Source organism: Arachis hypogaea, chromosome 6 (genome assembly GCF_003086295.3).
Source record: "Arachis hypogaea cultivar Tifrunner chromosome 6, arahy.Tifrunner.gnm2.J5K5, whole genome shotgun sequence".
NCBI classification, from domain to species: Eukaryota; Viridiplantae; Streptophyta; class Magnoliopsida; order Fabales; family Fabaceae; genus Arachis; species Arachis hypogaea.
This window is the reverse complement of record NC_092041.1, coordinates 483,738-498,109: the sequence shown is the minus strand read 5'-3', so window position 1 is coordinate 498,109 and position 14,372 is coordinate 483,738. Positions and strand designations below refer to the sequence as shown.

At 29.3% G+C, this 14,372-nt stretch overlaps 1 protein-coding gene across 1 annotated transcript; it reads right to left on the bottom strand.

The window, feature by feature from the left end:
- Positions 1 to 12,060: 12,060 nt before the first annotated feature.
- Positions 12,061 to 13,840, bottom strand: LOC112695126 (photosystem I reaction center subunit IV A, chloroplastic). Its single transcript, XM_025747339.3, has 3 exons — positions 13,308 to 13,840; positions 12,396 to 12,461; positions 12,061 to 12,322 (listed from the first exon to the last, which is right to left on the bottom strand). Exons 1-3 carry the CDS (start codon positions 13,560 to 13,562, stop codon positions 12,218 to 12,220), a joined length of 426 nt encoding a protein of 141 aa, XP_025603124.1. The 5' UTR covers positions 13,563 to 13,840; the 3' UTR covers positions 12,061 to 12,217.
- Between the last annotated feature and the right edge of the window lie 532 nt (positions 13,841 to 14,372).

The window sequence follows — 14,372 nt, the reverse complement described above, 5'->3', positions numbered from 1 at the left end:
TTTAAATCCAAATATATAAAAGTATTTAAGATTAGGAGGGTTCCTATTTATAGTTCATATGAAGTTTTCTTTAAAAATTTTCGAATGATGGTTCTATTTAGAATATAGCATGCTGTGTTTACAGTTTTAGCCCACAAAAAATTTGGAACATCACATTCACATAGCATGACTCTTAACATTTCTTGAAAACTTCTATTTTTCATTTCTACAATACTATTTTGTTGTGGTATTTTAGAATAAGAGAAATTATGTGATATACCAAACTCATCACAAAAATTTTTAAGATCTTGATTTTTAAATTCTTTTCCATGATCACTTCTAATAGAAGCAATTTTTAAATCTTTCTCATTCTCAATCTTTTTGCATAAAATAATGAAAGATGAAAAGAAATTATTTTTTGTGAGCCAAGAAACAAACCCATCCGAATCTTGTATAATCATTAATCACTACCAAGTCATAGTGTTTACCACCTAGGCTTTGAGTTCTAGTAAGACCAAAAAGATCAATATATAGTAATTTTACAAATGATATCTTTTTCAAATTGAATCTTAGGAAGACGTCTAACCAAATCCTTTTTCACAAGTTTAGAAATTTGAAACATGCTAGCATGTCCCAATTTCTTGTGCCATAACTATTTTTCGGATTTCATAGAAGTAAAATAAGCTACATTTTGTTCTTTAAATTCCTCCAAGATGAGACATACACATTATTACATCTTTTAGCAATGAGCAAGGTTTCATTCGATTATTCACAAACAACGAAGCATTCCAACTTTTTTAAAATAATCCAATATTCTAAATTACTAATGCTTAGAAGATTATGTTTTATTTCATCAATCAAGAATACATTATCAATAAAAGTAGAAAAACTCTTACCAACCTTACCTACGACCATTATCTTTCCTTTTCTATTATCACTGAATTTCACAAAGCTTCCATCGTATTTGTTGAGCTTGATAAAGAAAGTGGACTTTTCGGTCATGTGCCTTGAGCATCGACTATCTAAGTACCACAAGTCCTTCTTTTTCTTGAATGTAAGGTAAATCTGCATAGTATTTTTAAGTGACCTTAGGTATCCAAATCATTTTGGATTCTGTAATGTTACTTTTTTTGTTGTCCAAGAGTATTATATTTGCTAATTACTTTGTAAATTTTATTTCTAATCTTTTTTTTTTAAATGAAACACTGAATTGATGAATGACTAAGTTTATTGCATGTATGACAAAAATTTTTGTTTGATGATTTCTCAAAGTGATTTGAGGTTTGAAAGTTTTTGTTTTTGGATGCTGAGGCTATGTTTTCAAGACATGGTTTTTTAAAAATAATTTCAGATTTGTTATGATACTCCAAGTTAGCTTTTTCAAAAAGAGATCTTTGACTAGCTAATAATTTGTCTAAATTTTTATAACTTTGAGCAAATTTAGCTATGTCTTGATTTAAATCCTTAATCATTTTATGCAAACGTTCATTTTCTTTAATGTAATCCAAAAAGACAGTGACAGAATACTTTTATTTAAGACTTTTAATTTTAGGTTTAAGCCGTTTGTTATTTTTCATGAAATCAACAGAGTTTTCAGCTTCTTTCAATTTTTCTTTAAGTTAAGCATTTTCAGCTTTTAAAATATCATTTTTAGATTTAAGTTTAGGTGAGTTCTATGGTGCCTTTGTTATGATGCATAAATTGCCTAACTTTCCTTTTAAAGTAAAAAATAAAATGTTTACAGTAAAAAATAAATCATATAAAATTTATTAAATATTATTTATTTACCTTTTTTAGTAATTTAGGTACAAAGTAATAGGCACCATAGCATTCACCTTAAGTTTATAAGATTGATTCAAAAATTTTCTAATTTTTTCAGTTAGATCATTAATCATTTGATGGAGTTCATCATTATTGGGTTCAAAATAGGTTACCTCATCCTCTTTATTGTGATCAGCCATTAGACAAGCTTGGGAGTTGTGATTAGATTCTTCATCTTCTTTTGAGTCATTTTTCAGATCTTTTCATAAAGCCATAAGCATTTTCTTCTTGTCATTCCTTGTCTTATCTTCCTTCTTAAATTTGGAGCAGTTATACTTGTAATGTTTAGCCTCCTTGCAATGATGGCAGATGACTTTGCTTATGTCTCTTTTTGAATCTTTCGAGCTACTTTCTCTACTCCTTTCTTTTTGTCTCAATAACTTCCTTAATTTTCTAGCAAAAAATACAAGTTTGGTTAGACTTATCAGAATTTTTCTCACAAGCACCTGTTCAAAATGAGTTATTCACATAGCATCCAAGTTATTTATGAGGATAAAAAATCTCTCGAATATTTCATCTATTACTTCTCCTTTCTTCATAGCAAACATTTCATATTTTTTACTCAACATGTCAATCCTTGTCTCCTTTACTTGTTCAGTACCCTCATGAGTAATTTGAAATTTATCCCAAATTTTCTTTACTATTTTGCATCTAAAAATCTTCCGGTATTTCTCGAAACTGATGACGCAATTTAGCATGTTAATAGCTTTGGCATTGAGTTTCACCTTTTTCTTGTCCTCGTCATTCCATTCTGCTTCTTCTTTAGAAATCACTACTCCTTCAACACTTATTTTGGTTGGAATTTGTGGTCCGTTCATGATGATCTTTCAGATGTTGTAATCTACAGACTGAACAAAGATCTTTATTCTTTTTTTCTAGTAGTTGTAGTTCTTGCCGTTGAAAAATGGGGGTCTATTGTTGAATTTTCTTTCTGTCAGAGTGTAAGCCACAATATTGGATCCCATGTTGTTGGCCATCTGATCTTTGTTTCGAGCTGTGATTGTGAAGCTTGATGTCTTGAGACTAATCTCTGATACCAATTGATGGTTATTAATGGCTTAGAGAAGGAGGGGGGTTAAATTTATGCCTCTTTTTATTTTAATTGCTTTTATTTCAAAGTGGATGGAACTTAGACAATCTGTAAAGTCTACTTTTGTTAAAAATGCAGGAGACACTTTTATTTTATATGTGGTTGATAGAGGAGTCAAAACAGAATTATATAGGAGCAGAGTTGCTGTGACGTCTTGGTGAATGGAATAAATAGGAGACAATTTTAATTTGTTTCTTGAAAAATAGAACCAGAATTAGAACAAAGAAGGAAGAGTGACACAGTCATATATCCTAATTCAGGCACCATGTACAATGTGACCTACATCCAGTCTCCTTCATAACTTGTGGTGAAATTTTTACTATCTTTCAGAGATTACAAACACCAATTTTCCTATGATTCAACCCAATCTTATCTGGGACAAACCCAGTTTCTAGCCAAGTTATATTTGACTATGTTGACTTCCTAAATTTTCAACTATTAAGTGCTCACCCAATTTAGTAAAAAAATTCCGTCAGGATCATGATTACAAAATAAGAAAAACATTCAAAGGATATCTTAAATAAATATTTAGCTTTTCTTCAAGTCTAACTCTTTTTTCCTTTCTCTCAATGGCTTTTTCTTAATTTCTCACATTAATGCTTTTTTCCATTGAAATAAAGAAAGATAAAACTGAGAAAGTAGAATATTCAATAGAGAACCATGAAGGAGAAGAAGGTATAACTTTGTAAGCTATAGAAATCTAAACTTTGTACTCTCACTCCTTGAATCAATCTCTAGACGTTTATCCCTTTAATAGAGGAGTAAAGCTTTCAAAACTTGAACCTAGGCTTCAGCATGTTGACTTCTTCTTTCCAAAATCAATAGTATTGATTAAAACAAACATGCAACCAAACCTTGCTTCTTCTCTTTTATCTTTTTTTAATCTTCTTCAAGGATATGAGCCGTATATCAAAACTTTGGCTTCAAGTTTAATTCTTGACCCTTGATACACAGCAGAGTTTCATAATCTTGACTTTCTTCAATTTTTTAGTTTGATGCTTGAGAGAGGAAAGTATTTTTAACAAGCAATTTATGAAGTATAAAGATGAAAATAATCTTATGAATAACCTTGAATTTGATCGTTGCTTTTTGGTACCCTAATTTCTGACATTTTTCTTCTTTTCATTTGTTTCTTGATTTTGGTAAACTCTTTTTCTTTTTTATTTGAGCTCTAATCAGAACTACATTTTCTTGCTTACTCTTGGGAGTAATTACGTGGGTGAGAAAGAAGAGAAAAAATTGGTTCGGTTGATTTGAGTTTAGTTCAGATGAAAATGAAGCAACCAATCTTAATTAGTTACTAATTCTATAGGCCATGAACAAATGATGTGAATTTAGGCTTGTATCATTACTTGACCTTAAGCTTGTTTTTGATTCTGATGAGAAGTGTTGGTATAATTTGTGATTAACAACCATTTTTTTGAATCATGAGAGAGAAAGCTTATGGGCCTTAGGCTTGTTAGTAGGTCAGTTTCCTTTCTATGAATTATTGCACAATAGATGCGGCAAATTAGTTTTGTGAATATTTATAAAGAAGGCAATATATGTGCAGATTGTCTGGCGCGCAAAAGTTTGAATCTAGACCCAGGATTTCACTTTTGGGATACTCCTCTAGAGAGGTACTTAGATTATTAGTAGATGATGAACAAGGGACATCTCTGCCTCGTTTAGTCTTAGTGTAATTTTTTTTTTAACTCTGACCTCGTCTTAATACCAAAAAAAAAATCTGATTACACACATAATTTGACTTTTAATTTTAATAATAATATTTATTTATTATCAATTAATTATTTTTTTAAAACTCAACAATAATAATAGTTGATTCTACCTCAATTAAGTAAAATTACTTTTGAGATATGCGTCTGCTTGTGTTAAAAATTACTATGGAAAAAAAGAGCATCATGATAAATGATAAATATCATGCAAGATTGAGTAGTTAATATTTGTTTATAGTAGTTTTTAATTCAATAGTTCAAGAATTTAATAAAATATTGTATATATAAAATAATATTTAAACTTTTCATTATTTGCTTAATTTAGATAAATAAATTAATTATTCGATTAACTCAAGTTAATTAAGTAGTTAATATTTTTTTATAGTATTTTTTAGTCTGATAAATTAAAGACTAATTTGTAGCCGTCGATCGAAGTTTCATTTAAAAATTTATTTCTGATAATAGATTATTTTATTTATAATGTGGGATACGAATCCCGATTAAATAGTTAACATCTTATAGACTATGAATGGTTGACTCGTGATATGGCCCAGCTTCGCAGGTGGGTTAGGGGCAGCTGTGGCCCAAGGTTTCTGGGGACATGTCTTTTCATTTTGAAAAATATGAAATCTTTTTATTCAGATAATCTCTTCACTTAATGAAAAACCCTTCAACAGATTTTTCTAACATGATTTCTATTCATATGCACTAAATTGATCACCAAAACGCTCAACGTTCCCTTTGCTGAGATATAATTTATGTGTTAAAAAATGAGAGTTTAATTATGTCGATGTCTATGTTACATACTCTATTATAGGAATTCGAAGTTTCAAAGTCAAAAAACAACTATTTAATTTGTCCCCCACAATACACACGTTTTTGGAAATGTACGTGTTAAATTTGAAAAACACGGAATTATATATGTTTAAGAATACTCATTTTATTAGTGAATGTTGTGTATTTTTTTTTTTATTTAAACCTTTATAAAAAGGAAGACTTAAAATTTATATTTTTATATTTATGTTGTGTATTGAAAATAAAAACAAAAACAAAAATCTTCGACATTCATTATAGTATTGATACATTTATATCATTTGTTCAACTTCTTTAACCGAACATAGCAACTAGAAACATGCCATATGAGTGCCCATGCCTTTATGATTCTAGAGAAAATTAAAGAAAATTTAAAACTACTGAAATCATATTATTATTGGTCCCATATAAATTCTTCTTCATAGCACAACAACCCTAGAGATCAGAGACATTGATTCAGTTTCTCTCTTCAAACTTCAAACTTGACTACTACATACAAACACTAATGCATTGAAGAGGCACAGTAATGTGTTGTCTTGTTTCTATTGGAATTTCAATAGATGTTTCCTACTTCTTCTTATTACTCATGTGACAACATTCACTAATGAATAAAAAAGCATTCAAGTTTAACACATGGGGTGGCTATTGTTCTCTCCCTCCACCGCAAAGGCCCATCATTCTCTCACAACTCACAAATAGTCCTTACATGTTTTCTACATATATTCAATATATCTATTTTTTTAAGATAAAATGGTAAATAATAAAAAAAAAAAACAGAAAGTCTTGAGAGTTAATATTATACAATTAATATTATAGTCAATATTTAATATAAAAAAATTATCTGAAACTTTAAAAAAAATATGGGTTAAGTACGATTTTAATCCTTAAGTTAGGGGTTAAAAATTTTTTCGTCCTCCAACTTTTTTTTTGCATTTGAATTTGTCTCTAAGATTTAACTTGGTTTAAAAATTTGCATTCAAAAACAAATCTCCATCGCTATCTCTCTCAACTCCAAAGAACAACAACAACAAAAGCAACGGATAATGAAAGAAACAGAAACAGAAGCAACCAGAAGCATCAATAACAATAATGGATAATAAAATCAGAATCAGAAGCAAAAAAACTATGAAAGCAGAATGAAATTAGAATCAACAAAAATAATAGAATCATAATCAGAAATAATGTAATTAACAAAATTAACAAATCCACAAATAAAAAATTCAACAGTATAATTAACAGAAGAATCAACAATGTAATTAACAAAATCAACAAATCAGAAGCAGAATTGGAACCCTAGAAAGGACCAGCGGCGAGAACGGAAGCACAGCGACGACCGGTAAAGACGCGAAGCACAATGACAAGTGACGAAGAGCAGCGGCGACTGGCAACAATCAGGGACGACCGACGACCGAGCAAGAAGGAGGAGCAGAAATGGCGAGCAGGGCGCGACGTCCACCTGCGGGGATCTGCTGGCTTCAATGTACGTTCGTCCCTCACTCTCCCCCCTTCTTCGTCTTTCCCTCCGACCTTCCCCTTTCTTTTTCTTCCTTTCTGTCCTTTCCCTTTTCCCGTGTTCTTTTTCTTGTTTTTTTTTTATTTTATAATTTTTTTAATTAGGGGTAGTTTAGTAATAAAAACTAAAATTTTGGTGAAAAAGACGATTTTAAAACTAAGTTAAATCTTAGAGATGATTTTATATGCAAAAAAAATTGGGGACGAAAAAAATTTTCAACCCCTGTATTAAGGACCAAAATCATACTTAACCCTAAAAATATCTAAATTAAAACTAAAACAGTAAAAATATATAGGTAGTGACGTAATTTATGGATTAAATATATACAAGTATTTGTCCCATTGTTTTGCTTAGCTTCCTCAAACTATGTACTTGCAGCTTCTCTTGTATCTCTTCACATGGGAATGTCTACAAGACTACAACAGACTTGAACAAGGTGGTCCTGCGCTTCTTCAACGAGTAAGTGGTAAAAAATAAAATAAAATGAAAAATGTGCATCCATATGCATTACAAGAATGCTGCGCCATATATAGGCATATATACCAATAATCTAGCTAACATGTATTTATATTCAGCAAAATCTAAATCTAATACATGATTTTCAGATTATGTCCCAAGATTTTGAGTAACATGATGAGGAGACGTCACTCATCATAAAAGTGTTGTGCTATAGTTAGTAGTATTAGTACCATTCAATAAGTACTCCTGACCAAAAAGTACCACTACTACTACTACTAATTAATATAATGATGCTCAATATATATCTAAATTAAATGACACGAAAATCTTATTTCTTTTCTATTTAAATAATAACGGAAATGTTTGTAACAATATTTTGAGAGTTAAATGAAATAGTTAATTAGGAGTAATAGGCAAGTATATAATAAATGTATTAGAAATAAGACATAGGTAGCAAGATGAGTGATGATGATAATGAAGATGTTGGGTAGACAATGGCAGTGTGATAAATGACTTGGTTATTATGAGCAGCTAGCCCATTCCACCATGTTTATTAATTTACTACCACTGTATATATAAGACAATGACACCAATGGTGGGATCTCACAAATAGTACCAACATGTGTATAGATGCAGCACTTTTTTGAAATGACGGCTTTATATGTTGTGTAATTTCAGAATATAAGATAATGTTGATTTAAAAAAAAGTCATGGGTGTCAGTAACGAAATTCTATCGTTTACAACTCTTAGATTAAAGTTTCGAGGATAGTGTTATGTTTGTGATAGAGTATAGAGTAGTTAAGTGTGCTGAGAGTTAGTTATATGAGCTGGAAGTTAGTTAGACTCTCTATACACTTAAGAGTGTGCCACCTATCATTAGATTGTTATATATAGTAGGATTTTGTAACTAACTAATAGTGTAGATTCATTTTTATTAATAACCAATAACTATCCTCACTCTTCTTTTTGTTATCTCTCATATTCTTCTCTTCTAATTCTCTTTTTCTTTTCTTATATACAGAAGGATTTTTTATTTTCTAGCTGGAGGAGAGAAACACTGTCTAATGAAATAGATTATATTCACATTTCTTATTCGAATTTTCGTATACAGGATATTTGGTCGGTTGGTAAGTAACATTTGGATACTTTTTATTGTTCTTTATCTCAAAATCTTAAAAATAATATTCTCTCTTACAATCCAGATGTGCAAGCAAGTTCTGAAGTGGATTAGTATTGGTTTGAGTTTCCTGTCAAAGTCGATGACTCACGCAATGGTTACTTGTGATTGTGTAAGCAACTGTTTGGCTGGAAAGAGCGGGAGAATTGGCTTTGGCTTTGGCGCCAACTTGCTCCGAAAAAGCACAAGTTTTTGGTTTGGTTGTGTCTTAAAGAGACTCTTCCTACTGTAAGTTTTCGTTTCAGAAGAGGGATGTCGTCATCGGATAGGTGCCCAATATATCTTTCTAGGCAGGAATCGGTTTACATTGCATTCGGGATTGTCTAAAAGTTCAGCTTGTATGGCATATGTTGGATATTTCTAGTCATCCTTTGGATTTGAAGAATTGGTTCTTGTATCATAGCAGAGAGCATCCGTTCAAGTTTTTTTCGGAACTTTGGTGAATATAGCAAGTAAGGAATAATGACATCTTTAATTCTCATGAAACTTGGCCTCCGAAAAAAAAAAAAGATTTGTCTGGCATTAATTTCAGAAAAGGAGTTTAGGAATATTTTTGAATTACAACGTATGTTCATTCCCTCTACTCTAATACTATGTTTGTTTGAGAGGAAAATGGAAGGAAAGAAAAGGGAGGAAAGAAAATGGGAAGGAAAATGATTATTTTCCATTGTTTGGTTGAGGAGGAAAATTAGAGGGAAAAAATGGATGGAAAAAAACTGGCGGGGCCTACCAATTTTTTTCTCTCAAACATTAGAAAGAAAATGGAGAGAAAACTAACATTTTTCTTTCTATTTCCAATACTATTCCTTCACTTTTTTAATATATATTATAATATATGGGTAAAATTGTCTTTTTATAACATTTCTTTCCTTCTTATTTTTTTCCATCCAAACACATCTAAAGAAAATAAAAATCCACTCAATTTCTTTCTTTTCCTTTCTTTCCTTTCTATTTTCTTTATCTCTATTTTTTTCATTCCAACCAAACATAACGTAAATAATTTTTAGAATCCCTCATCCATTAGTACTTTCAAGATTAATTGTGATGCTAATTATCTTGGTTCGGGTGATAGTATTGATTTTGCTTGTGTTATTAGAAATTGTAATAGAAGTTGATAAATGGGGTGTTTGGGAATGATTGAGAGTAATAGTATTCTTTAAGGGGAATTGTTTGTTATTTGGAGAGGATATCTCTTAGTCTGGGATGTGGGTTAATGAGATTTTATTTGTGAGATAGATTGTGTGGAAGCGTTTAATCTTGTTATTAATCACCAAGATGGTTTTGGGTTTATTGATCAATTGGTACTCAAAATAAGAGATATCATGCATTGGAATTGGCGTGTTAATTTTCGTTTGATTATGAGAGATGCAAACACAGTGGCGGACACTATGAAAAAATGACGATGAAATTACAATTTTCTCATGTGAAGCTTCCTTCACCTTAGAAGGAGTTTAATAATAATTTTAAATGGGATTGTCTCTCTATTTAAGCAATTTATTTATTTTATTTATTTTGTTTTTTTTTTTGTTTAATTTATTTCGGTTACCAAAAAAATCATATTTTAAAAGGTAAAATGAATTTGACCAAAATGATGAATGTATGTGGACGTTCTTTGGATGTTTTGAAATAATGTATATAGTAAGACTAAAGATCAAGATAGCAAGATTAAAGATCTTGAGAATGATCAATGACTAACTTTCTGTTAAGTGCAACGTAACTCTCTCTCTTTCACACACACTTTCTTATTTAATCAAATAGCAACTTTAAATACAAACACAGTCCTTCATAAAGCATATTAATAAAAGAAAAATCCAATTCTTTTTTTTCAGTTTGTTAAAAATTTGTGTTCACATTGCAAAAAAAAAAAAAAAAAAACTATGTCTAGTGTCTATATCTCTAAACACTTTCTAGACATTTAGTGTTTATGTCCCTGTGTCTTATCCAAAAACACAAACCATGGAAACATGAACACCATAATTCAAGGTTTTTTGATTAGAAATTTTGTAACATTATAGATACATAACACTTTCAGTAACAGAGTGTGGTTCAAGAACCCTAACTGTACCATAATTCAAGTTTGATTTTGATAAAAAAAACAAAAATTTAGATGTGGACTTCGATAGGCTTTTTCCGAACGCGTGGACTTTGATAATTGGATTGATTTCTTTTTGTATAGAAATCAAACAACTAAAAATTTTTGGAGTGTTTAATGGACAAGATACCAGTTTTGGCTACATGGCTTAAGTAGTTTTTTTCAAAGAAAAACATGCTAGTTGTATGTTTTATGTTTAAATGGGCTTCAACATTTGAAAAATAACTTCAAACTGTTTGGGCCACAAGATAAGATTGAAAATCTTTCCCTACACAAAAACAATATTGTAATTTTTTATTATTTATATCCCATTCTTTCTCACATTTTTATTCGTTATTGAGAAAATATAAGGTATAATTTGATTCGTATTTATATTTTTTAAAAAAATTATATTGAAAATAGAAATAAAATACTCTTTAAAATTATGATATCAAGTTAACTTTATGAGAAGAAAAATAAAAAGTTAGCATTGTTATTAATTACTTATTGACGTTATCACTTTGATTTTGCCTGCAAATTTGTAATGGCGATTGAAAAATTTTAGCAAATTCGTGAGATTTATCTAATCAGGCGCAATGATTCTTTAGTTATGTGTTAGCTTCTATGAAACAGTAATAGAGTTGTCGTATTTATATATATGATATATTTTAAAGATAACATTTATTTTTTGTCTTCAAACTTGTTAGGTAAACTCATTTACCTATTTAAATAAGAGAGATTTTATCTTTAAAATTTGACTCATTTAAATTTTCAGTTAAATAGGTTGAATCTAATTAACTAAAAAAATAGTAAATTAAAAGGGTTATCTATAGACTAAATGAGTAGTCTGTTTATTTTTTTATTTTTTATAAAAAATTAGTATTTTTTGTCAATATTTTTTATTAGACCTAAAATCTTGATGCATCAATTTAAAAAATTATTTGTTTAAAATTTTTTATTCAAAAATAATATTTTTGGTCAAAATATGTTTTTAAAGAATAAAATAATAAATAAACAGACAAATCCATTTAACTCATCAGATTAGTTATAAATAGTTTTGATTGAAAAATTATTAGCCGTAAACAAATAAGGCTTATATAGGTTATTCCTAAATGGGTTAGATTAACTCGTTTGACCGTCCTAACTTATCGTCCTTTATAATCAATTATGTCTTAATTAAAATTTTTTTTTGACATATTTAGACATATTTAATTATCATTATATGTTGATATATCCAGCTTTAATCTTAGTCTAAATTTTTAAATGAGGTTAGAAATAATATATATTATTATTTATTAATATAAAATTTTTTAAATATATTATAAAATTTTATAACGTTAAAGATGATTTTAATAAAAAAAAATCAATAACGAATTTGATTTTCACAAAGAACTTAGAGATAAAAAAAAAAAAGAAAAAAGTAGTTAACCCTTCAGTTTACTATTCACAAAACTAACTGCTTCCACGCACATATATATACATTTACATGAACAGAAAAATAAGCCATTATATTATACACATTCATTGTAAGAGTAGCTAGTTATGGAAGATATATAATAAGTTGCATGGATGAAATCATCAATTAACTTCCTGAATCTCATCCAAAGCATAGTTGTTGGTTGATACATTGGCATAGTTAACTTTGTTGAATCGAACCACCACTGGGTACCTTGTCTTCGGGTCCTATATATATTTTACCAATTATTATAAATTGAGGGCATTGCTAGGTCCTTATTTAATTAATTAAAGCACTAACCTGATCTACAGCCACAACTGAACCAATGCCGTTGTACCAGTATGATTCCTTCCTAACAATCTTAACCTGCCATATGTCCAATCCAATGCAATTTTCAATTTTCAATCAATAACCGAATTCAAGAGATTATATATAGTTATATATCATACACTGGCGTGTATAAAAATAATAAATATGAGATTAACTAAGGCGATAATTATTATTCACCAAATCTTTTTTCAATCCAGTCATCTTCCTAGCCATAATAGCTTATAACTGTTCTATGCATACACAAAAACTCAGTTATCAAAATTATAAAGCACGGATACTATTTTAATTTATTGTGTCTTTATATTAGACACATTTTAAATACGATTGATATTGATCTGATATGCTTATCTTTTGTGTTTGTCTTAATAAAAAAGAAAAAATAAAATTTTTAATACATTTACACATTTAAATACCATCATGTATCAGCATATTCAGTCTTATTTTTAAGATGTATTCTTGAAATGAGTTTATAAATAGTATATATTATTAATTATTAAAATAAAATATATTTTAAATACTTTATATAATTAAAAAATATATTAAAAATAATTAAAAATTAATTTATATTTTAATATCAATAAAATACTAAAATATCATTTTAATTTAACTAAAAAATACTTTATATTTTATATATATACCGTATCTCCGTCTTTTATAAAAATTTTAAATTTGGGTGTTAATATATTCAGTGTGTGTCCGCGTGCTCCGTCTCCATGCATCATAGTATCAAATAATTCATTTGTGTAAAATATATATTAAAAATAATTTAAATAATATATATTATTACTGCTAAGATAAGGTAAATAGGTCATATATAATATGGTACACTCTCTGAAACGCATGATGAAAAAATCAAGTATTTGGTCATTTATTAGTTATTACCTTAGCACCTCTCTTGGGACCAATTGGTGGTGGCTTGGGTTTTGGAGCTGCTTCGTCTTCCCGTGGAGGGGGTTCCGCGGTTTCAGATGTGGCAGCGGCAGCCTCTTCTTCCGCTCTCACAATAAGCCTAGAAGTATTAATAATGTTCTTTTTTGTAGGGAACCACATAACCGTGTTTATGTTTGTTTTGCAAGCAACTTTATTAGGTGACAGCACCAATCTAGATGCAGTTGAAGCCATGTTACAACTAGCCATAATATAATTGCTACAATTCAGTTCCTCTCTCTCTCTTTTAGATACTAATACTAATAGAGTGGCAACAAAGTAAGTATTAAATATCTAAGATAGAGACAAGAGCGAACAAAGATTGAGAGGCTTTCAGTGAAACTAAAATTTCAGTTTGTTTTAATTCATGAGAATTATCTAATCTCCCGAACCATGAATCGTTTCCTCCATTACAATGATGCCACCTGTGCAACCAAATCATATTCCTTTGGATAACGTTGTTACAAAATTGTATTGTTTTTGGACAGGAAATGCTGTTACAACTTATAGCATATTTAAATAGGGTAATTTTGAAAATTGGCCCAACCCAAAACATTAGATGGCCCATTTACTTTATCCTAATTGTTTTGAAGAATCAATGTTCACATTCAAAGGCCCAAGGGCTCAACACTATAAGCTAGTATATCTTTTGCACCAAAAATAAGTGTAAACAACCAAACACTGCAATCACTGACCAAAAAAAAAAAAACACTAAACATTGCAATCCCGTCCGGTGAATATTTACTGGTCAACAATAAATTCTTAAATGAAATTCAAATTTTTAATAGATTAATTTTGTAGTATGTCAAGTTCTAAAATATCATAAAAGAATTGGAATTCTATTATGTTTGAATTTAATACAAATGATAGTTGTTAGATTTTTAAGTGTTATATATTGAGTTGTCAACAAGCTATAGTTCAAATGACATAATTTTTCATCCTCACATACAAATCTCAAATTCGAATCTCACTTTTAACTACGAAAAAAAAAGTGTTATCTGTTGAGTTTGATATTTAGAG

What these genes read in the sequence shown, in the direction of transcription:
- LOC112695126 (XM_025747339.3), bottom strand. Translation starts at nt 13,562, where the DNA reads ATGGCTAGTTGTAACATGGCTTCAACTGCATCTAGATTGGTGCTGTCA. An exon ending in GTCCCAAGAGAGGTGCTAAG is followed by an intron (nt 12,462 to 13,307) that starts GTAATAACTAAT and finishes GACATATGGCAG; the next exon opens with GTTAAGATTGTTAGGAAGGA. An exon ending in CAGTTGTGGCTGTAGATCAG is followed by an intron (nt 12,323 to 12,395) that starts GTTAGTGCTTTA and finishes AAATATATATAG; the next exon opens with GACCCGAAGACAAGGTACCC.